Source organism: Lutzomyia longipalpis, chromosome 2, assembly GCF_024334085.1.
Source record: "Lutzomyia longipalpis isolate SR_M1_2022 chromosome 2, ASM2433408v1".
Classification (NCBI taxonomy): Eukaryota; Metazoa; Arthropoda; class Insecta; order Diptera; family Psychodidae; genus Lutzomyia; species Lutzomyia longipalpis.
The window spans coordinates 31,753,808-31,777,250 of record NC_074708.1 but is presented as its reverse complement, the minus strand read 5'-3'; the positions used below and the strand labels follow the sequence as shown (position 1 = coordinate 31,777,250).

The window sequence follows — 23,443 nt, the reverse complement described above, 5'->3', positions numbered from 1 at the left end:
AAGCCTTTCACTCAAAAGCCACATTGAATATTTATTGCGGTTGAGTGGTCTCTGGATGCGATGGGAAAAGTGATTTTGAAACAATTCCAACATTAATATTAATTGAAAATTGATACGGGACCCCCTTCTCTCGCAAAACAGTGATGGGAGGGGGGTGCGTGGTAGGTTTCTGTAATACTACACCTCTTTTGGTCCATTTTGTTGTAGGTTGTCGAGGGGAAGCACACAGTGTACCGGATGTCAGCAGCAACGGAGGAAGACAAACAGGAGTGGATCAAATGCCTCACACAGTCCATCAGTCACAGCCCCTTCTACGACATTCTCGTCCAGCGGAAGAAGAAGGCCCTCACCAAGAGCTAATGGACAAATACGCCACCGTCCACGCGTGCAAAATAAATCGAAATTTAATTTTTCTCATGAGAATTTATTTTTCATTTCACTAATTTTCTCAGCATAAACCTCTTAATTGAGATGAAAAAAAAAGAAGTCTTTTACCTTTTTATTTGGCGAAATTTATTATTAAAATGCAAAATGTGAAGAACAAAAAGAACTGAGAAAATAATTTTTGTAAAAGAAAAATCAAAGAAATATTCCTTAAAAAGCAATTTCTGTGGAACAACATTAAGGTACATTATATTTATATACAAAATAGAACATTTTTTTGTGAATTTAGAGACCATCTTTGTAAAATGGAGGGATAAAAAATTGTAAATTAGGTAATTTATGTTTATTTACAGTTAAATTTAGTTATATATTATTGCTAAATATATCTCAAAAAATTATTTATATGTATGTTTTAATTGAAGTTTAAGCATCTACAAACATGGGTCAGAGGGCATGAGGTAAATGAAGTTTAAAGACGATTCAGAAGACATGAAAAGCCATCAAAACAAAGCTGGACTTTGATTTTAAGCTGCATTTTGATTGGAACTTTGAAAGCTATTTCATTAATCTCATTGAGAACCTCTTGAAAGCACAAAACTATGACAACTACGATAGTTAAAGGTAAATTAAAAATTAAATCTCTCAAACAATATAACCGAGTTAAAGTACAAAAATAAATTCTCAGAATTAACTCAGAATATATTAAAGAAAATTAATTTAATTCACTTTTCGCACAGAGGAAGTTTGTATAAAATAAGAGCTGAAAGGTATGATAGAGCAAGAATTCCAAGAATATTTTTTATTAAATTCCGAGAAAACGGTTTACTCTGAATCTCCATGAGTTTTTATTTGCGGGTTTTCCTCTGAGAAATTACCTTTTAGTCGAGATTTAATTTATTAAATGTCTCACCTGAGAGCTTTTTTTTAGAGATTCCAAAAAGTTAAATTCTTCTAATTAAAAAAAAAGTAAATAAAAGAACGCTTTAGCAGCTTTCGAAGAATTATAAACAAAATTAAAATTTTAAAATAATTTAAGCAATTTAAGAAAATATTTTTTCTTTTTGTGATAAATTATTTGTAAAAATTCAGCTAAATCCGCTAAAACTAAGGAAATTCTTGGAATGCTTTTAGAAAAACATTAAGGAGTAAAAAATGTTTTTTTTTTAACAAAAATATAAAGATATATTTGAAGGGATGCTCCCCTTGTTGGAAAGTACCATTCTTTAGCTTCTTGAACTTTCCCAAAATTCATAATTTGACTTTATTAGCCTGTCTGCACTACCTTTTTAAAATAATTAATTTAATTTACCAATTTATTTATTAAATTATTTTAAGCAAAATTTTTTTTAACTTTTAACAAAAAAAAATAAGATTTTGTTTTTGTTTTGAAATTGATTCAAAATCGTTTGAAATTATCATCATCCTTTAAATTAATTCAGTTCTGGATTCTTCATAGAGACAAGAAAATCCATAAATCGTGACAATAATTATTATATTTCATTCAAAAGTTCAACTGTCTTTACAAAAACTGTTAAAAATTAATTGATTTCAAAAGATAATCTTCGGAAAAAATTATGAAAAACTTACCTAATGCTCAAAAGCTTCTTCTTCGTCTTACCGTCAAAACATCCTCGAAATGTCAATCAGTAAACAATTCAAACAACAAAAAAATTGTCAAAGAAATGTCAGAAAGCTTCTGTCATGCCCTCTCCCTTGTTCAATAATAATTTTAAAATTATTAAACAAAATCGTTTGAAAAAAATCGACATTGCACAAAGCGGAACAATATATTTGTAAAAAGAAAAATAATATTAATTTTGTAGATAGTTTGGATAAAAACAAATAATTACAAAAATAGAAAAATTGACGTTGGTTAGGAAAGAAAAAAAAATGAATAAAATGCCATTTTGAAGCTATATTTACTTTTATTTTTATATCCGTGTTGTACAATTCAACGCTAACAGTGTGAGAATTTTTTTTCATCATTTTTCCACCTTCTATATTTGCTATTTTTTTTACCCATTGTGTCTTCTCTATAAGTTTTCATCTCAAATTATTTTTCATCTCTTTTTTTTTGCATTATTTTCAACTCTTGGTCCATAAATCAGCATGTAGAACAAACCATATTGTTTCACCATTATCCGTTTTTTTTCTTATCCTCTTTTTTCTTCACTATTTTTAAGGTTTTTTTTCTCTTATTGTAAGTCCTACAGTTTAGTATTCAAATATCTTGATTTATTTACATGTAAATTCTTTTTTTTCTTCCTCATAATTGGGTGTCTTGGTGTGTGATTTTTTTCTTATATCCTTGCATGTTTCTTTCTAATAATTCATTTTACTTTCTCTTCTTCTTATTGGGAAATTATTCAACGTGATTTCACATATTATATATTTACGAAAGAAATAAAGAAATGCTTTTTTTTCTATTTTTAATTAAAAGTTTACAATTAATAATTTTATCTTCTTTTTTTCAGTCCATAAATTATTAAATCTAATTTTTCCACTATTTTCTTTTCTCTTGTAAATTCTTTACATCCTCTATATTCCTTGTTCTTGTTGATAATATAATTCTTCATTTTTTTTTATATAATAATTAATTATATAATTTAATTCAATGAAAATTTTTGACCAATTATTTAATTATTCTTACTTTTTAAACGTTGACGGTATTCACTGATTCACTTATACTTTTACATAAAATGCTTACTAATCAAATTCCATGCTAAATTAATTCCTTTAATTTTTTTCACAGGGAGGTGATTTTTCTTTTTTTTATGCGTGAATGAAAAGGAGGGACTTTTTAAAAAGGAACTGAAAGACATTGTTTCCAAGGGGTTGGTCGAGTTTTTTTTCTTGTCTCGTGAAAATTCTTTCCAAACAGTGTGCTTCATTTTTTTTTATTTAGTATTTTTTTTTCTTTGAAGGTGAGGATGGTCGGAAAGGGGAGCAGGGGAGGAAATTAACCCTTCTGTGTGAATAAAATAGAATTTTGTCACACCTCTGGTGGGTGTTTTGAGTGCTAAATAAATAAAGACTCATTAATCATCGTGCTTTTCAATTAAGGTCTAATGAAGCAATCCTCAAATTTATGAATCAACATCCACGTGCCTCAATTTCCCTCCAACTGAGCTTTTATTATTTTTAATAAAATATATTTGAAGAGCTTTCAAAAAAAAAAAGGTTGGAATATTAAATTTTTAAAAATATTTTACAAAAATAATTAATGAGAAAAATGCAAACTTTGGGAGATTTATAAAAAAAACATCTTCCCATGAAAAGCTTTTAAATGAATTTTCATAATTAAACGTGATATTTTTTAAACTCCCATTGTTTCCACTTCTCCACCCCCAAACAGTTGGAGAAAAAACAGCCAATCTCTGTTAATTTTCTTTTCAGTGAAAAATTCCATTTTCCCAGAAAACCAACTGATTTTATGTAACAAAACAGCAACATTATGCAGCGGGGGCTCATTGAAAATTGTTGCATCCTAACAGTTGGAACTTTTTCCATAAGCTGCCACCCATTGTATTGTGTATTATCTGCCTAGGCGTGTAATGGAGTTTTGTACAACGCTTTGCCGAATTAATTTTCAATTAGATCATTAAAAAGAATTGAATTATCCACACCGTTACCATTTTCCAAAACATTCTCTGCTTCTGAGAATTTTTAGTAATAAGAACTACTAATTAATTTGTAGATTTAACTTTCAGATTATTTTATTTCACAACCCGCATAAATGCTCATTTTATATTATTTTTGAAAAAAAAAAGAATATTTTTGAAGTATTCATTTGGGATTTGTTGCAAATTGAGCATTGAAATTGTGAATTAATCAGATTAGTTGGAGTTTTCACGCAAGGAAATTGCATTATAAAAAGCTCATTAAGAGCTTTTTTATGACTAATTATTCTCTGAAATTCCTCTGGTATTCTCAAGATGAAAAATGGCCAAAATGTGAAAATTTCAAGTAATTTTTTTGAGGACAAAAAGTTATTTTCAAAATTGAAAATATTGAATTCTTATCATTATTTGGCCATTTGACGAGATTGTAAGCCAATTTTTAATTTTTTGTTTCAAAATTGGCTCGAAAATCGCTCTTGAAAGTCCCCGAGTTTCCAAAATTGAGACTGATTTTTTTTTGTTAATTTGAGAAGGTCAAACAAAATGTTAAAAATTTAAAAATTGTTTCGTGGAACGCGAGTAATTTCAAAGATTTTTTGGTCGAAGAATAGGACCCAAAATTTATTGAAAATTAATCAACGTTTGGATGAACGTATGACCCAAAGAACGTCAACGGATTAAACTGGTTATGGTTTTAATCAGTGTAAATGATTTTTAAAATTTAAAAATCAGAGTTTTGGCTTAAAATCTCTTATTTGAGCTCAAATAAACCCCCAAAATTAAGTATTTTCACATCATTCCACCCCCTGGTTGTAAGGGATTAAATAAACCGTTTATTTTCTTTCAAGTATTTTTTTGCTTCTCATAAAATTAATAAAATATATTTCTCATACAAATTATTAAACTCGTAAAACCGCTGAAGTGAAAACAATTGGTGTTTGCCAAGAAGTGGAACACCAACTAATAAAAAAGCACGATGATTTTTTTAAAATTCTTTTTCTTTAGTCTATTTCTATAAAACCTGTTGGTATTCGGTCTTATTCAGCGACCAAGAAATTCCTGAAATTTTAAAAATTTCTTCTGAAATTTTAACAATTTTAAGGATTTTTTGATCGCTGATTATGACCAATTATGCTATTTTTTTTAAATCAAACAAAAAATTAAAATTGACAAGAAGGATTAATTTCACGTATTTTTTGTTTGCAAAAGTGCAAGGTAAAAAAGAATATTTCTAAAAAAAAGATGAAGATTCTCAGCCCATCTCTATTGAGTCAATTCAATGAAGGTTTTTCTTTTTGGTTCAGAACGTGTGTATATATGGTGTGATTTATCCGTGATTCTCTGCTGATTCCTACATTTACATTATTTAATCCTTATACGTTTTCTTTAAAGTATATTACAATAAGGTTTAATATTGTGTGTAGTTTTTTTTCATTTTCATTTTATATGAATATCTCATCTTTTTATTTTCTTCTTTTTTCTCCTTTTAAAATGTAATTTATCGTTGCAATAGACGTTATGATATGATCCATTGTTTAAAATATTCTCTTACGTCTCCCATGAATATTTTTTTTTCTTTATTTTCAATTTATATTCCAGGTAGAAACACTAAAATAAATGTTTTTTTTATATCATTTTCTCTCTTATCTTCTTATTTCTCTGTATTTTTTTTCTATTCTCTTTATCAAGTCTTTCAATATATAATATGAATATTTTCTCACCTAATTTTCTTCTCTATATTTTTTTATATGACTTGTTCAGTTTTCTCTTTTTTTTTCTTTTAGTTTTCTTGCAAATGATTGTGTGTCGAAAAGATGTCTCGGTTCTTGTTTGAAGAGTATTACATACATATACATATTTCTTTTAATATATATTTATATAAAAAGGGGAGACAGGATATTAGGGAAATGAAGATCCGAGAGTGCACTATGTATATATTGAATAGAGATTCATTTTTCTTTTTTTTGTGTGTGATTTGATGTGAAAGAAAAATGATAAAAAGCATTTTCGTGGTTTAATTTGTGAAAACCCAAAAAAATGAGGTCAGAGAAAAAGTTCATTGTTTCTTTCGGGGAAGGATGGGGGTGGAGGGTGTGGGTGGAGGGTGATTTATGTGCAATGATAGAAAGCAAAAATCACGTTTATACAAATAGCTACAAGTTGTTGAAAAAGGCACAAGGGGAAAATTGGGAAAATTTAGAATTATTTTATCCACTTTTATATCTTTCGCTACTTTTGAGAGATTTTTCTTTTTCGCGTTTTTTTTTTATCTATCTTTGACTCATTCCATAATAATCATTTTGTCTCCTTTAATCGCCCATTCAATATTATTATTCCTTTCACTGTCCATTTTCTCCTTCGACAAAATAAAATAGAATGAAAGAAGTGCAAATTAATGAGACAAAAATTCATTTTCTCTCATTTACTTTTGTCCCCGAAAAAAAGAAGAAGAAAAACGACGACAAAGACGGAGAATTGATCAAGAATTAATTGAAGAAAAACGAAAAGTGAAAAAAATGGAAAGAGAAATTGGAAATTTGATAATTAAATGACAAATTAATTAGCACCGTATTACTCCATGAAATGCTAGTTATATTCTCGAGAGTGGTTCGATTAGCTTTGTCTGCGGGGGTGGTTTGAGGGTTGCTGCGGGGAGGGGGCGGGTGTGACACCGAGGGGCGCATAACTCAATTACCCATCTGCAATGATTTTATCACTGAAAACTTCCAAAAGTTTTCCCAACATTGAGGAATGTTTTATTCACGATGAATGAAAGTTTTTTTTTTTAATTTTAAAGAACTATTTTATAAAATTAAATGCTCTTGAGGTATTTTTTGTTAATAATTAGATATTTTGCGCAGTTTATGATTTCTATTCATTTTCATTTTACATTAATCCATAAATCAAAGAATCAAAAGAATAATATAAAATTATTCTTATTTTGTAACTGTTAAAAAAAAAGTTTTGGAAGAAGGATAAGCTAGCCAAATAAGGGCAAAAATGTGAAAAATTAAATTTAATTGAATATTTAGTATATTTGTGGAATAATTGAATATTTTTATCCAAAATATTTCAAATATTCGTCAAATTTTTTAGAATATTTTACAAATATATTGCAATACTAGGAGTTTTATTAAAATATTCCTCATATTTCGGAATATTCTGAAAAAAAAAATCTGAAACAAATAAAGAATATTCTTTAAGAAAGTATAATATTCAAAAATTCGAATATTTTTTCAATTCGTTTAAAATATCAAGATATTTTCAATATTAAGATACAGTGGATACAGTCATACCCCGCTTAATCAAGTCTGGGTTAAACTCTTCTTACCCATTAATTTCAATGCGTAAGAAGAGTTTAACCAAGACTTGATTATGCGGGGTATGACTGTATTTTGAAATATTCTGAAAATATTTGTAAAACAATTTAGAAAACTGTCCAAAAATTAAGAAATATTTCGGATCAGTATTTTCCACATTTTTGCCCCTTAACTAGCTTTACACTTTCAGCATTTTATTTATTTAGTATAGGTAATATCTCCTGAAAAACTTTTAAAATTCTGATAAATCTCGTAAGATTTTCAGCTTAATTGTTTTTTCAATTTATTATTGAAACAGCTGCAAATTCTTGTTCTTAATTCTTGTAATTCAATAAATCTTTCATGCTGCGGTAGCCTTTAAAAAAATTCTGCATTGTTTTACCTCCTTTTGAGATGGATAAATAATAAATCGATAATGGGAAAGTTTTTCTTAACACGTTAGTCTATTGATAAACTCCATCAAATTTTCGCTCTTATTTTGTACGTCAAAAAATCCATCAAAAAATTTCGAAATATAATTTCAAAATACTCCCCTTATCATATGTATAATAAAACTTCCTGCGCGCAATGTTGCATTTCCGCATGGCAGTGTTTTGGAAATAGATGGGAATATTAATGATGTATCACATATTCCCTGGCGTATTGATATTATTTCACACAGAGTGTCTGCAATGTGCATGGGGTTGTGAATGGAAAAAAAACCCTCGATGATGAATTATTCAAATGAGGGAGTGCATTCAATGCAAAATACCCGCGAGACATTCGCCCCTTGGTGTGTCCTCCCGTTTTTGCCTGATGGCCAACCTATAGGGCCTAGCCTAACGTCCTACATTCAGAGAGAGAGAGCAAGAGAGACAGAGAGAGAGAGAATCCCTTCGGTGGTGGCGCGAGCTTTAATAAAAAAAGAAGGGGGATGATGCGGTGGCTTCTTTTGCAGCTAACATCATTTATATATCATTATTAGTGACAGACTTCTGTGTGCCATGGAAAGAGAGTAAGAGAAAGAGGGAGAAGTTTTTACGTGGAGAGGGTTTTGGGGGGTAAAAAACGCGGAGGTGTAGCGCGTGACGTGGGGTGGGTGTGTGTTGGGTGGAAAATTGGAAAAGAGAGTGACTCGTGGCGGACACATAATCAATTATTCAGCTTCATTTACCCATTTTACATAATTATTATGAATTAATTAATATGTGCTCCAAGTGTTTCACTATGAATTTTCCATGGTAAATGTGTGTGTGTCTGTGTGTCAAAATGCATTTTTTATCTATCACAATTAGTAATTGATTGATTTTATGGCAACAATTATTCTTCGATGTCTTTATTTTACATCCTCACTCCTCATTTTTCTTTATTTAAAAATTTATTTACTTTTTTTTTCCTCTATTACCTCCCACTAACTTCTCTGTCTTTTATTATGGATTGTATTTTATTTTTATTTCAACATTTTATTTCATTTTACTCTCTATCAGTTTTCAAGGGATTTTTCTTTCTAAAATCTCTCACAGTGCATTGCTGCATTTTGTATTTTCAATGGGAAAATTTGTGTGAGATCTTCTGTGTGGTTCAGTTTTTTTATCTTGAGCAAAAAGTAATTTCTCTTTGTTCGGAATATTTTTCTTGGAATTTTCTTTAGCATCAAAGAGATTTTCTGATAGCACCTTCAGGAGATTTCTCAGATGCAACGAAAAAGCACTATAAGAAAATAATTCTAAGAGAAAACTCTGGGTGGTTCTGTTTGTTGGAAAAGTGGTAAAAATTTCTCTCATCTTGACTTACACAAGTAAATTTTAATTAGTTTATATTTCATTTAATTTTAATTAATAAATGTCCCACTGAGGATGATAAAAGATATCTGAATAAGAGAGAAATTTTATTGACTATTTTCCTCTGAAATCTTTTATTCTTTTGCCTTTAAAAATTATTAACTATTAAAAAAAAGAATTTGGCAAAATTTAGAGAACTGAGAGCTTGACAGTGTTTTTTTTTGAGTAAAAGAATTATTTTGACAGCTCTTCTTTGACATAAATTTGACATTTTTGACAAATATGTTTGACAGACATTCTTGACAAAGAAGTTTGACAGTTAAGGAATCTTAAATTGGCAGTTATCTATTACGTCATTTCGATAAAATTAAAAAGATTTTGTAAAATGTCGAGAACTTTGAAAAAAAATTCAATTCTTTTCTAAATTCTCTGATATAAAAATCTTCTAGTGTTCAGTTGGACATAAAGAACAATTATATTAATAAAATATTTGACAGTTAATGCTTGTCAATGTGACAGAATATTATAAACTGTCATATATTTGACAGCTACACCAGATTTTCTTTAATTTTCTTCTCATATGAAGGATGCCCTCAATAAATCTCTTTGAAAACTTTAATCCACAGATGGTTTCTTATATTTTTACATTATAAATTGTATTTTCTCACAAAGAAAATACATGATTTTCCGTCTTAAAAAAAGGTAAAGAAATCAATAAATTATTTTGGACTTTCTTCTACGTCATTTGTTTTTTCGCCTTCAGAAAAGCGATATGAGTTTTTGAAGGACACTCGGAGATCCATAGAGATTAAAAAGCGCTGGAAATTCCTGAGGTTTCATAGTGATACTCCTAATATGTTCAACAGTTTTCCTTCATTTAGAGATTAATATAAAAATAAAATGTTATACTTTGTGAAATCTTTCTTTTCTTTTCTTTTTTTATTCTTTCTTCATGATAGAGGAGGTAATGGAAGATTTGCAAAAATTCTCACACAGAACCGAAGGTTATACCCATCACGTGGAAGAAAGTCCTGAAGATGAAAATTGAAAAATAACTATAAAGTCAAATTCAAAATTAAACCGTTACGTACCTCCATATTAGGAGGGAAAAAATCTCATAAAAGACTTTTAGGATATACGAGAGTTTTTTTTATACACAGATTCCATTTTTATAGCAACACTTTGCACTTTCATCAATCTCATTTTCACGCGTCTCATTCACATTCGTGCTCACGTAGGTTTTACACAGAAAAATAAAGAGAAATTTCTAGTTTTTTTCTTCTTATTACAAAGATCGCATTTTCTCACATTTTTTTTCTCCTACATATCTTCATTTTCTTGTCTTTAGAGTAGAATATATCATCGTAGTTATTGTCAAAAATCATTCGTACAGTTCTCAGAGGTGAGTACAATGTGTAATGTCACTTTTTCATCTCAATTTATATATAGTATTTTATATATAGGTAATTTAAGTAATTTCCTTCTTTTTCTACAAAGGTTAAAGATATACAAAATTTTCTTTTTCGTGTAGGAAAATGTATCCAATTTTTGTTTTAAAAAGGATAGTTTTTTTTCTAATAATTTGTTTCTGATGGGAATTTCTGTGAAAAATTCAATATAATTTTTAACGTTTTTTTTTCGGTTTGTATTGGGTTTAAATTAAACTAGTTGCTTTCAAAAATGAATTTTTAATTGAAAAATAGTCTATAGATTTTTTTATCTATTAGAGCGCTCTAAAAAAAGGAAATAGAACTAAAGAATGATCTTAAAAAATCATTTAATTTTTAGAGAGATAAAAAAGTATTTCTTTAAAACTTAATTCTTGAGCTTGCTTTCTTAAATGAAACAGATAATTTTGTGGGAGAAAAATTAAATGCCGAGATAAAATCCTCCCACATACTTTTCTCAAATTTTCTTTTCCCCGAAATGAAAAAAAAAATTAAAGAAAATACAACGCAAATTCTTTGTGAAAAGCTATGAAAAAAAATGGATGAGTAATTGAATTTTTTTTCTCTCCTGCATTAATGAAGTGGAATATAATTTAATTTTTCATACAATAATTTGTAATTCCTTTTTCGTGGCGCGTATTTGATGGTATATTTTTCAAAAATTCACTGTTCATTGAATTGATTATGAATTTATCATTTTGTAAAAAAGTTTGTTTCAGCTAATTAATACCATTTTATACCCATAATAATAATTAAAATATGTTATTAGTGTTTTTTTATGCTACTTGACATGATTTTTTATGGGATGCTATCTCATTAATTTTTAATGCATTTTAATTTAATTCACGTATAATCCTTTTATTTAATTGATGTGGTGTACTCTTTTTTTTTTGAAAGGGAATTTAGTGTGTGGAATAAACAGTTTTTTTTATAGGAAAGGAAGGGGCAGGTGAAAGACGTTAAAACATCTACAATTTTCTTTTTTTTTTCTTTCAAAACACTTGGTGGTTTCACTTTCACGTCACTTTGTAAAGGATTTTCCTTAAAATGTTTTAAAAGCTATTTCCTAAAACTTTTTTTTCTACACGATAAAAAAAGGTTTTTTTTTCACAGAAGAGCATCATTGATTGGTTTGATCACAAAACCCACAGATTTATAATAATATTGTATATCGTAATACAATAGCGGGGAGGGGCCTTGTGGGGAATGGGGGTTTGTATATAAATATTACATCAGCAATTATAATAATTAATTTCATGAATATTAAATTACATTTTACTCTACTAAGAGACTCCCATATGTACACAAATTGCGTCTTCCGTAATAATGCTATATATGTATGTTTGACGGGGGAGGCGAGGAGGATAATTTTCTCAGTACATTCTCCTCGTATTTTTTTTTAATTTGCCTGTGTGGTATCCTTTTTTACCTTCTATTCTTTTTCTTTTTTTGTATGTAAGATTATACAAAAAGGGAAAAAAAAGTCCATTAGAACGCGATAAGTATCCAGAGAAAAAAAAGTAATTTTTTGTACACAATATAACTCATGCGATAACACAAAATATAAATGTTAATTTTACTTTACACATCGTCGAATTCGTGTTGAATTGATAAACGCGCGCACAAGACAGCATGCGCCATCTCTGTGGCAATTTCTTCTGACAGAGGGCTCTGAGGAATTTTTTTTCTACAGAATCTAAATGTTGAGAAGTGGCGTCCTTACCGAGTAGCCGCCATGTTGCTGCTTACTTTTCTTTCCTCTCACTTCCCAAAATATTCCTCAAGATCCTCCAGTCAGAATTTCTCCTCGGGTCAATATGCACCTGGTTTATAGCCCAAATTCTTTCGTTGTAGAAACAGATGAATTTCACGGAAATTCGGCCGATTCTGCTCATTTCTCTGCCAACATTCGCACATTAGATCATAAATCTCCCTTGGACAGTTCATCGGAATGGATGGCAGAACCTATATATAAAATATATATAAAAAAGGGGAGACTTGAAGTTTTTTTTTCATTCATTCATATATTTTTTATTCTCTGTGTGCACCGAGAGGAAAAAAAAGTCACATACCAAACACTTTTTATAGCTCCCCCACCCCCGTATGTGTGGAGACTCTCAATATTGGCAGTAATTGATATTTATTTTATCGATTAAAGAGCCATTTGCCGACCATCTCGCCCATCAATCGGTACAATTAAATAACCCAGCGCGAGTTTTTGTGTGTGCGGATGTGTTTGCACTCTGCCAAAAGAATACCCCTTTCGGCTAAATACAATAAAATTGCCCCGCAATGGAAAAGGCCACAAGGCAAATGGATGAAAAAAAATGCCCCTTGAGATGGGAACTTTAATAGTTTTGTGATGAAATTTAGATGCGATGGAGATAAAATTGTCTACCATGGAGAAATCCATCAAATTTTTGAGATAAAATCCATGAAATCTTCAGGAAGAAAAAAAGAAACATTACTTCTGAATGAAAAAAATCTTCGACAATGATGAATTAGCATGGTGGGAAAATGAAGGTTGATGTGTTAATGGCGTTGAAATGAGATTTTATTTAAATTTTGATAGATATACCTTTTATTGATTTAGAACCTTGCAGAAGTGAGAACAAAAAATTGCTAGAATTTATCTCTACCGTCTAGGTTTAAAAAAAATGTCAACTAGAAACAAAATATGATTTTTTCTTTGAATTTTTTTTAAAGAAATTTTTAGATATTCAAAGCTGATACAAAATTATTTATTAAACATCTATTTATGAAAATATTCTAGCAGCAATTTTTAACATTTACCTCTGCTTGGTCTAACAAGTAATAGTAATAATACCTAATGCTAGAATTTGGCAAACTTATTCTTTTCAAAAAAAAAAAAAAAAATTAAAAAAGTTGTAGTTGGCAAATAACTGAAATAATTCAAAGAAATGAATAATTTTCTGGTCAATTTACCTTACTTAAGAGCTTGAGGAAAAGCCAACATTTTAAGCCAATTGCAATAAATATTTGGGATTCATCCAAGAATTTTGATTATGAAAAACTTTTATTAGATAAAAAAAAAAAGTTAAAATTTTGAAATTTATGTTATTCTACCTTTATAAATCATGAAACTTAATTTTTCTTCGCATATTCTTTCTCTAAAATTTTCTTATAGAAAAAAAATTAAAATTAGATATTTTCTAATTTTTGCCGAAAAACGAAATACGTAGTCCAAAAATTGGTGAATTTAATGGAAATTAAATTTTTTTTTAAATAGAAAAAAAAAGTTGAAAACTGCAATAAATCTGTTTTATGAAGAATTTTCTCCTTAAAGTAAAATATTGATAACTGTTAGAAAATGCCATAAAATGTCTTTCTCATTCTAGTTTGTAAAAAAAGCTAAATGACTACAAACTTTGGAATTACTAAATAAATAAACCTTTAACATGAAAGCAAAAACTATTTATCTTGGTTATTTTCTTCTTTTTGTATTTCCTTTATCAATTGAAATCTTTAATTAAAAACCGCCCTTTCAACTCAATTTGTATATCAATTCCCTTCTACACAGTATAATCCTTTCCGTCCACAATGCCTTGTACATATTTTTTCAACATCTCAATTGATTCAACTTTTTTTTTCATCCAAAAGAATAATACCAAAATAAGGGAGATAAATAAAAAGCGAAAGCATCTTTTAATTGTCATCTTTTGTGTCGTCAACTTCCAACTGCGCCGAGCAAATAAGAAAAGAAGAAAAAAAAGAGGCACAAGACAAGATATGAAATGTACGCAAGAGAGCATCTTTTATGCTTTATCAACAAAGAATTATATACACATATAGGCAGGAGAAACACAAAAAAAGGTTTTCACCCCCAAAAAAAAATCCATAAGCACACGGGATGACATAAAAAGGAAGTGGATGGTGTGGAGAAGACGACCAAAAAAAATTCCAACAGGATAAAAATTTGAGGGATAAAATTTTGGTTTGTTGGTTTCATATTTCCAAGAGGAGAGAGATGATGGCACACGTAAATAATTAGTAAATCATTATGCGGAGTGAAAAGAATCATCTCACAGAACCATATTGACATTTATTTTTATGGGTTTCTCTTGTAGGACTTTTATTATATGCGCTCCTTTTGGGTTTGTACCACCACCTCCCCCCTTCCATTTGCACAAATTAATGCGATGGAGGCGCATAAAAAGAGCAACAACTAAAAATATAACACACACACAGTACTATAAAAAAAAAAGAGCATAACAAAAATCCACTAAAATGTCTTTTATGCTTGTTCTTTTTTTTCGCCTCCACTGTGTGCAATTAACTTGGGAAAAAATTGCTGGAATAGCTCTGTGGCGGGGGTGGATGGGGGAACATCCATCCCTATATTCTTCTCTGTATGTTGTCGCGCGGTAAAAGGCATGGAGAAAAAACCGCAGACAAAACATCGCGAGCAGTGTGACTAAAAATTAAAAACAGACGTGCAAATAGTTTCTCGACTGCGACAGGCATCTCATCCCCTTGAGAGCGGATGTTCACCTTTTTGTCCCCCTCAATACGACATCCTGCCTCTAGTTTTGGATGGTCGGCAAAAGTTGTTCTCTCGCTCTCAAAAGTTACTCCCCTCCCCTCCCCAACCGCACCCCGTGTATTATGTGTGTATATAGCAAAGGATAAATAATAAATAGGTTGACTTACATGTTTCTTATCATCCTGATAGATGTGGCCAATATTCTCAATTACTTTCTCATCACTCATATTCTCAAAGGGCTGCTCCCTGGCGAATGTCAGGATCTCCCATAGCGTTATTGCAAATGACCAGACATCGGACTTTGATGTGAATTTTCCCTGTGGATGGCAAATTGCACACAATATGTACACATGAGAATTTCTTCTTCAACATAAACCATGGAAAATGTGTGCGATGGCTGAAGTTGCAAAGGTATAAAACTCCTTCGATATATTGTGAAAAGTATATTTTCTATTTACCAAATAAATAGCCCCCCAACTCCCCTTGTTTCTCTTGAGAAATTTAATTAAAATAGTGCGCCCAGTATGTGGGGGGTTTGTTTGATCAAAGAGCATAGGTACATAATGGGCAAAAAGCCCAGTTATGTACTTCTGATTAAAAAAAATCGACAAATATACAATACCTGTTAAAATGGAGCTTTTTGATTGATTTTTTTGAGAAATTAAAAAGCTAAGAATACACATAACTTCCAAGAATAATTTGCATAAAGCTCTCAACTAATAAAATGTCACAACAGTGACGCAATGGACATCACTTTCTAACTTTTCTTTTTCACCAAAATTAAATGTCATAGGGATGGCTCGTTGGAGAGGCCCAGAAAAAAAACAGAGAGCCTGTAATTCATATTAAGCATGACAAATACTGTCCATCCCACACTCAGGTGAAAACCCCCTGAAGGCCCAAGCCTCTCTCACATTGGGGCCTCGCGCAGACTATTGGACAGTGAGAGAGCGTTTGGAATAAAAAGCAAGATAAATTCCCGGAATATTCGGAGCGTGTTCATATTTTTCAATTAAAGTGTCACGGCATATCCTTGTGAGCTGCTGTGGTGAAAAAAAAAACGGACGAAAAGGTATAAAAGAACAAATAATGTTTCAATTTACCAGTAAAACACTCTCCCACGACATCCAGCGAATTGGCATTGGTTGAGATTGTCGACCAGCGGCACCCTCCAAATGGCAGTAATCTCCTGGATACTGGAGACGATTTATCACCGCACCCACAGTGCAGATTTTTACTTCCAGATGTGGCCCAATAATGCAGCTCCTTTCGGTGTTATAACGCACACGGGGGACGACATAGTACGAGAGAGAGAGAGAGTGAGGGATGAAAAAAACATTATACACCAAAATTACATTTATTACGACAATTTTGTCATTTTTCCATCCACCCCTCAATTCATCTATCATGCACCTCTTCTCTATTTTTTGCACAAGAGAAACCGCGTGGGTGCACCCACCCTATATACCCCCGATTCATGCTCGATTTTATAAAATATTTTTATTATTTATTATTATTGCTCAAGTGGATTTAAATGGAATTAGGGTTGCGGTTAGTTTATGTTGCGGTGGTGTGTCTACCCCGCAAAATTGTTACATTGGACGTGTATATGCATGGAGGTTCCTGATTAAGGGCGAGACAAAGAGGATGCTTGGGCACGATGCCACTTTCTATGAAAACACACTGGGAAAAAATGCAAGAGGAGAAAGTTCTAGTGTTTGCTTTTCTTTCCACTTTTTTCTCCATTCAATACTTTTGCATTTAAATGCGTGGTCACTTTGAATATTCATCCAACGAATGGTGCTGAATTTATTTGAAAAGAAAAAATCGAATAGTTTCTCTTTTCTTGTGGTATTTTTTTCAAGGATTATTGAAAATTTCAAATATATTTTTAAAATATTTTTTCTTGATTAAAATTCAATTTATTCGTTCTTGGATTTCTTTGACGAGCAATTGATCCAAATTCACTTTAAGCAACACGAAGAACCTTACAATGGGTCAATTGGTTAGGACATCGATTTATAATGCAAGTTTTGTGTGTTCAAATCCAGCTGAAATATTTTTTTTCTCTTCTAATTTTCAATTTAATTGATTGCTTGTAAACTACCTTAACCCTCGTTCCAGTTAAGAATTACATGCAAGCAATTAAATTGAAAATTAAAATTATAAAAAAAGAATTTTAGCTGGATTCGAACACATATAAATTGCTTATTTTTGTGTGCTAACCAATTGACCTACCACAAAGTAACACAAGAAATTCTGTACAAAATTATTTCTATCAGTGTACCATTTGTTCCCTTGGGATGTATTTTCCACAAGAGGGGCTGCTGCAGTCACATTTGCAATGCATTGCATTCCTCTCGAGAGATTTTATTCGAGATACAAAAAAACAGCCCTCAGATGCTCTTCGCCAGCTTATGAGTGATTCGCCCCATCCCATATTATGCTGAAGGGTTCTAAAGTTAATCGCGATTCTATATGAGCCTCTTGGAGTGAATGCATGTGACTCTCAAGGGCTACACAGACAATGGATTTTTTCCATCCAAGTACTTTAAAAAACCCAAAATGAGGTATATTCACAAAAAAAATGAGAAGGAGAAGCCATGTGAGGGGTGGCTGTCGTTTGCACGCAACATTTTGCAACTTTTATACGATGAAGCTGAAATAATGTAAAAATTTTCCGCTCATGGATTGAACCACAATGCGGAGTCATCAAACTTTTAATTACGCACGACATTGATTCATCAGCCATGCTGTGAGGAATCTTCAGGAAGCACAGCCATTAATATTCATGAATATTCAAATATTTTGCTGGCAAATTTGCGTCTTCTAATTGCCAATACATGACTTCCCATCTTTTTCACTTTAAATGCCATCCTAAAATATCTAAAGCCAAATATTGCCATTCCATCAAGACATCAATGTTTATTTGTACCAAACCAAAATGACTTGAGGAATTAATTGTCTCCCCAAAAAGGTTTGTAGATGAAAAAAATTAACGAATTTAATGATAAAATAGAAGAGAATAAATATAATGTGTGATGTTAAAATAATATGGAACTCTGTATGAGTTATAAAAGTTGATATAACTTTTGAACAGCTTTGTATGGGAATGAAATAGACTTTTCCATCGACTTTGTGGTCTTCTAATTGGATGAAAATTAAATTATTCTACAAAATTTAAAAGCACCTGTTGCACCACACTACATACTATCAAAATATTAAAATGCCAGATCAAAAGATTTTGATTATTAAATATTTCATTGGCATATTTTGTGCAGCTTTGCCATAGCTACAAAATTGAAAATTAGTCGCAGCATGAAAAGCAATAGAATTTTCGAAATTGCTTATTGAATTTTCATTAACTAGTTCCTCGTTGAAACATGAATAAATTAAGTTTTAAATTAATGAGAAATTATTACATAGATTGAGATATTTGAATTAATTATTAAAATTAAAATTTTTGGGACTCTTTTATTGAATTTTATTGGCGTCAAAATTATAGGAACTACACAAATGGAGTTATTTCCCTTGTTAAACTGTACTTTTTGAGCTTTCCAAATGCCTTTAAGATTATCTTTAAAGAGGGAAAATTTTAAAGAAAAATTTTTTATCAAAACACGCAAATCTCCTTCATTAGAGATTATTTCCCAAAAATGTGATAAACCCGAATATCAAATCATTAATCAAGAATCAATTTCCATAAATTTCTATATGATAGACGCAAAATGAAGATTGCCACTCTTCGTCAAAATTTATGATCATAAGCCATTAACCAATATTGGTGGAGAGACTAAACTTTTTCATCCAAATATAAAAATTTATGGCAACTACGAGAGGAAACTTTTCTCTTGTTCGTGAGAAAACGTGTTGAATGGTTGACCCAATCGACAGATAATTCACCGCAATGAACTTTATGATTTCAACATGATTGGCTAATTAAATTGGCAAGCAGTCCACGCGCGTTTCCAATATGTAATCTCTTTTCATTATCTTGCAAATAAACTAACAAATTTCAATTAAGAATTTCCCAATGAAATCAATATGAATTTATATTTATTTTATTTTCCAATTCCTAATTAATTTCCTCTCACTCCATGACCACACATCCACTCCCTTTTCGTCTCGTCAGAAGTGAGTGTGTGTGTGTCGAATCTTCAACTGAAATATACGGAGACACTTGCAACTGTGGATTTCATCCGAATAAAGCCACCGGAACGATATTATTGGGAACCTCAAACGTACAAATCCCTTTTACAGATGGCATGGAGCACATGGAATGGGGTGAAAGAATAAAATTAGGGTGCACGTGTCTCGAGCATTATCCCCGAGAATCGTCCAGAAGTGACTGCTGAGGGTTATTTTCTCGCCCAGGCATCTTCCTTGTGGTTCGATCAAAGTGATTCCGGAAGAGAATCAAGTGAGATGTAGCGTCAGAAATGGTATTAGCATATCAATCATTTTACCATTTTCTTGCACATCTTCCTCTACCTACACCCCCATCCTTACATTGTAATTTCTCCACATGTCTTTCTCACAAAATCCTCGCTTTTCTTCTTTCCCACATCTCATGGTATAAGTCTATGTGGTGAGATTCTTTAATCTCGTACAGGGATTAAAGCTCACTGTGAGAGAAAGTACACACAGTTTCACAAATCCTCATCTTTCCACCCCCAAAGTCTCTCTCTCACTAATTTGCAAGGGGTGGTTTGCAAAAAATCACTGATATTGTAAATAAAGGGAGAAATGTTTTATTCATTCTTCTTTTTGTATTCTGATTCTTTCATCTTTAGATTTTAATATTCTATCTAGAATGAAAATTGATTTTGATTGTGATCTTAGAAATGTCATAAAAAGTGTCAGAAAAATTCCAAAAATATTTGAATCAATATGAAAAAAAAAACAGAAAAAAAAGCAAAATTATGCTTTCCAGCGACGTTTCGTCAACAAAATTGTTTTTTGCAGTCTGGGGGGAAAATCACAAAATGAAAAGAGCCTGAATATATCAATTTTTGCTGGTTTTTCTCATTTTCGTGTGACTGCTCAGCGATTAAAAAAAATTCAGTAACTTGGAAACAATCGTTAATCTTTCAAAAATGAAAAAAAAGACCCAGGAACTATATAGAATTGATAGAAAATCACCCACCCTTTGTACTCAGAAAAATATGTAATTTTTATTAGTTGTATCAATTACACGCTTTTCTAAAGAACTTTTCTCTGTTTTGCTTTGAATTCATGCCCCTAAACCGAAATAATTTAATTTCTTTTGCAATGTCCGCCCTAAAAATCCCAACTACCGTAACCCCTTTGCAGCCCTCACCCATGGCCCTTTTTGTCGGAGTTTCCGCACATCTCAACACCCCACCATCAATGGCGGGCGAGCAGCGCAAAACGAATCGGAAATGTACAAATGAAATATATATAAGGTATAAAAATGTAAATGTAAATGCAAAGTAAAATATAACGGTAAAATATAAATATATATAGCTACATGGTACAGATTAAGGAGAAAAGGGAATGTACATGGTAAGTTTCACTTACGGGCTGTGATTCTTCCTTCAGAGGCCAAGTTAAATATATGTAAATGCAAAGTCTAATAGATAGCTGCAGAGTATGGATTAATCAGAAAAGGGAATGTACTGGTAAGTTTCACTTACGGGCTGTGATTCTTCCTTCAGAGGTCAGTCTAAGTGTGATATTTGATATAAGTTTGGTGGTGCAAACTCTGTGGGAAGGCTAACTCGCGCATTGGCTGTGATTCGTGGCGCGAGTCATCCTTCCCCAGAGTTTGCACCACCAAACTTATATCAAATATCACACTTAGACTGACCTCTGAAGAAAGAATCACAGCCCGTAAGTGAAACTTACCAGTACATTCCCTTTTCTGATTAATCCATACTCTGCAGCTATCTATTAGACTTTGCATTTACATATATTTAACTTGGCCTCTGAAGGAAGAATCACAGCCCGTAAGTGAAACTTACCATGTACATTCCCTTTTCTCCTTAATCTGTACCATGTAGCTATATATATTTATATTTTACCGTTATATTTTACTTTGCATTTACATTTACATTTTTATACCTTATATATAAGGCGCCCCGCTTCGCGGGGCGCCAAATAGTTAGCGTACTAATTAAACATGCAACTATATATATTTATATTTTACCGTTATATTTTACTTTGCATTTATATTCATATACCTTAGAAGAATTTGCGTATTAATCAAATAAAAAATTTAAAACCCTTATATCTCCTGAACGGCTCCATAGATTTTCTTAAATAACCTGTTGTTGGAAAGGTCTTGACCTCAGCTATAACATACTGAAATTTTAACGAAATGTATAGTGCAGTTTTTGAGATATTTAAACTTAAAAATTTTTGATATGCGAAATATTGACTTTAGCGCCTCTTGCGGTCATTTCTCGAAATTGCAATATTCTAGACATTTGTAAGGATTCACGAAACCTTTCATTTGCGCTTGAGTTGATTAAAATCGGACCTGTAGAACCCGAGATATTACATGCTAACTTTGGAAGGCTATATCTCGAGAACGGCGACATAGATTTTCTTCATTTTTGGCAAGGAGCTAGATAATATAGCCAGCTATAACATATAAAAATTTGAAGAAAATGCATAGTGTAGTTCTCGAGATATTCATCGAAAACTCATCGAAGATTTTGTTTTTGATTTTTGATCCCCTAGCGGTTATTTTTGAAACTTCGAATGTTCTAGAGAGTTGTAGGGTTTGTTGAGAGCTTTCATTTGAGCCTGAGTTGATCCAAATCGGTCAAGCCGTTTCCGAGTTATGGCCGATTTTCGATGAAAAATTGTGACGGCCATATTGACTAAACGGCTTGACCGATTCTCGAAAGTGAGGTATCGTTGGAAAGGTCTCGATGGCCCCTACAACATATCAAAATTTCAGATCTCTAGCTATAATAGAGCCTGAGATATAGCGAAAACAAAATTTAGGGGTGTTTCAAAATGGCGGACGGAGGGGTGGGGGGGTGGATTTGACCTCACCATCAGATGACATCAGGTCGATATACTAACTTTGCCGTTGACCGCAAGTCTCTATCTTTTACCGTTCTCTTGTAATTAAGCTTCAAACTACGGCCGGCCGGCCGGACGGCCGGACGGACGGACGGAAAAAAAATTTTTGACATACGTTTTTTGGAATGTGGGGACCCTAATTCGTGCTCATACCAAGTTTGAGCCCGATCGGACAACATTGCATTTTAGGTGGTACACAGAAGCTGTGCTATTCTTTTCTTCGAAAGAATCACAGCTAAAATGAAATGTGTATTATTGCAAAAGTGAACAGAAAACATATCATCAATATATGTATATCGTGGGTGGTGTGAGGGGTAAAATGTTCTCTGGGAAAAACTTTTATGAATGGTGAATGGGTATACACACTGTGAGCTGAATTCAATAAAATGCATCGCGAGGGAACCGCACCGTGCATGCGTTTGTATTTTCACGGCAAATGGGTGACAAAGTGCATTGGTGTAAAATTAATATTATTTTTTCTATTTAGCCCAATCATCAACCCTCCTGTGTGGAACTTTGTTTTGTCGAATCAACACCACCCCCTCACACGGGGTCATACAGCACAAAATAATAATTGCAGTGTCCCGACATTCGGGCACACGCACCCAGAATGCAATATTGCTGTCGCCGTGCTACTTTTTTTTTTCATTTTTCATTTTATATATGTATGTATTATTTTTTGAAAAGTTGGATTTAAAAGCACGAGCACGCGGCTTTTGTATTACCACGTCGCTCGGGGTGTAATAATAAAAATAATTACAAATTGAATTAAATATTCATAAGTTTAATTTAAAATCAACAGGAAGGGACAGCTGCTGTCCCCTCTTAACTTCTCACATACTGATGACATTTCACCCCTCATGCGACCCTGTGGCACCCTCTCAAAGTGCAGAGTTGGTCACACTTCGGGGGTAGTTTGTGGATGATTTTATGCGAAAAATATCCCTAATTGTCTAATAAATTATTTAACGGCTAATAACTGTTATAAAAGTTTCATAGAAGAACTCAAAAAATTATTCCTTTTCGACTTTTCAACTAGTTGATTAGATCAATTGGTTCGCGCAACAGGTACACAAGCTGAAGATTGTAAGTTCGAATCCTCATTATTTCAATGAAAAAAAAATTTGTTTTCTTGCATTTCATGAATTAGGGATAAAAAAATCAAATCTTCCCTCGCAATTAAATTTCAACTCTACACAGAGTACTCTTGCCTCTTATCTTGACAGTGCCTTGGCGAGGGAAATGGTTTTCTGAATTAGATACCGGAGGGCTTTAAAAATACAAACATACAGCGCGGAAAAAATTAGCAACGAGGAATGAGAAAATAAATTCATTTTGAGCATCATGTCAC

The 23,443-nt window shown here is 31.8% G+C and overlaps 2 protein-coding genes across 11 annotated transcripts in view; one reads left to right on the top strand and one right to left on the bottom strand.

The window, feature by feature from the left end:
* The window catches only part of LOC129790224 (cytohesin-1), a 21,741-nt gene extending 19,441 nt beyond the window's left edge, over positions 1-2,300 (top strand). For all 8 annotated transcript variants that reach the window (XM_055827641.1, XM_055827643.1, XM_055827632.1 and 5 more), the window contains one exon: positions 208-2,300. In XM_055827641.1, the coding sequence (XP_055683616.1) occupies positions 208-360 (153 nt within the window). In that variant the 3' untranslated portion in view covers positions 361-2,300. The remainder of the gene's footprint in view (positions 1-207) is intronic.
* Positions 2,301-2,973: 673 nt separating this feature from the next.
* Positions 2,974-23,443, bottom strand: part of LOC129790142 (discoidin domain-containing receptor 2) — a 106,296-nt gene continuing 85,826 nt past the window's right edge. For all 3 annotated transcript variants that reach the window (XM_055827458.1, XM_055827460.1, XM_055827457.1), the window contains 3 exons: positions 16,140-16,302; positions 15,204-15,353; positions 2,974-12,497 (listed from right to left, as the gene is read on the bottom strand). In XM_055827458.1, coding sequence (XP_055683433.1) covers positions 12,345-12,497; positions 15,204-15,353; positions 16,140-16,302 — 466 coding nt within the window. In that variant the 3' untranslated portion in view covers positions 2,974-12,344. The remainder of the gene's footprint in view (positions 12,498-15,203; positions 15,354-16,139; positions 16,303-23,443) is intronic.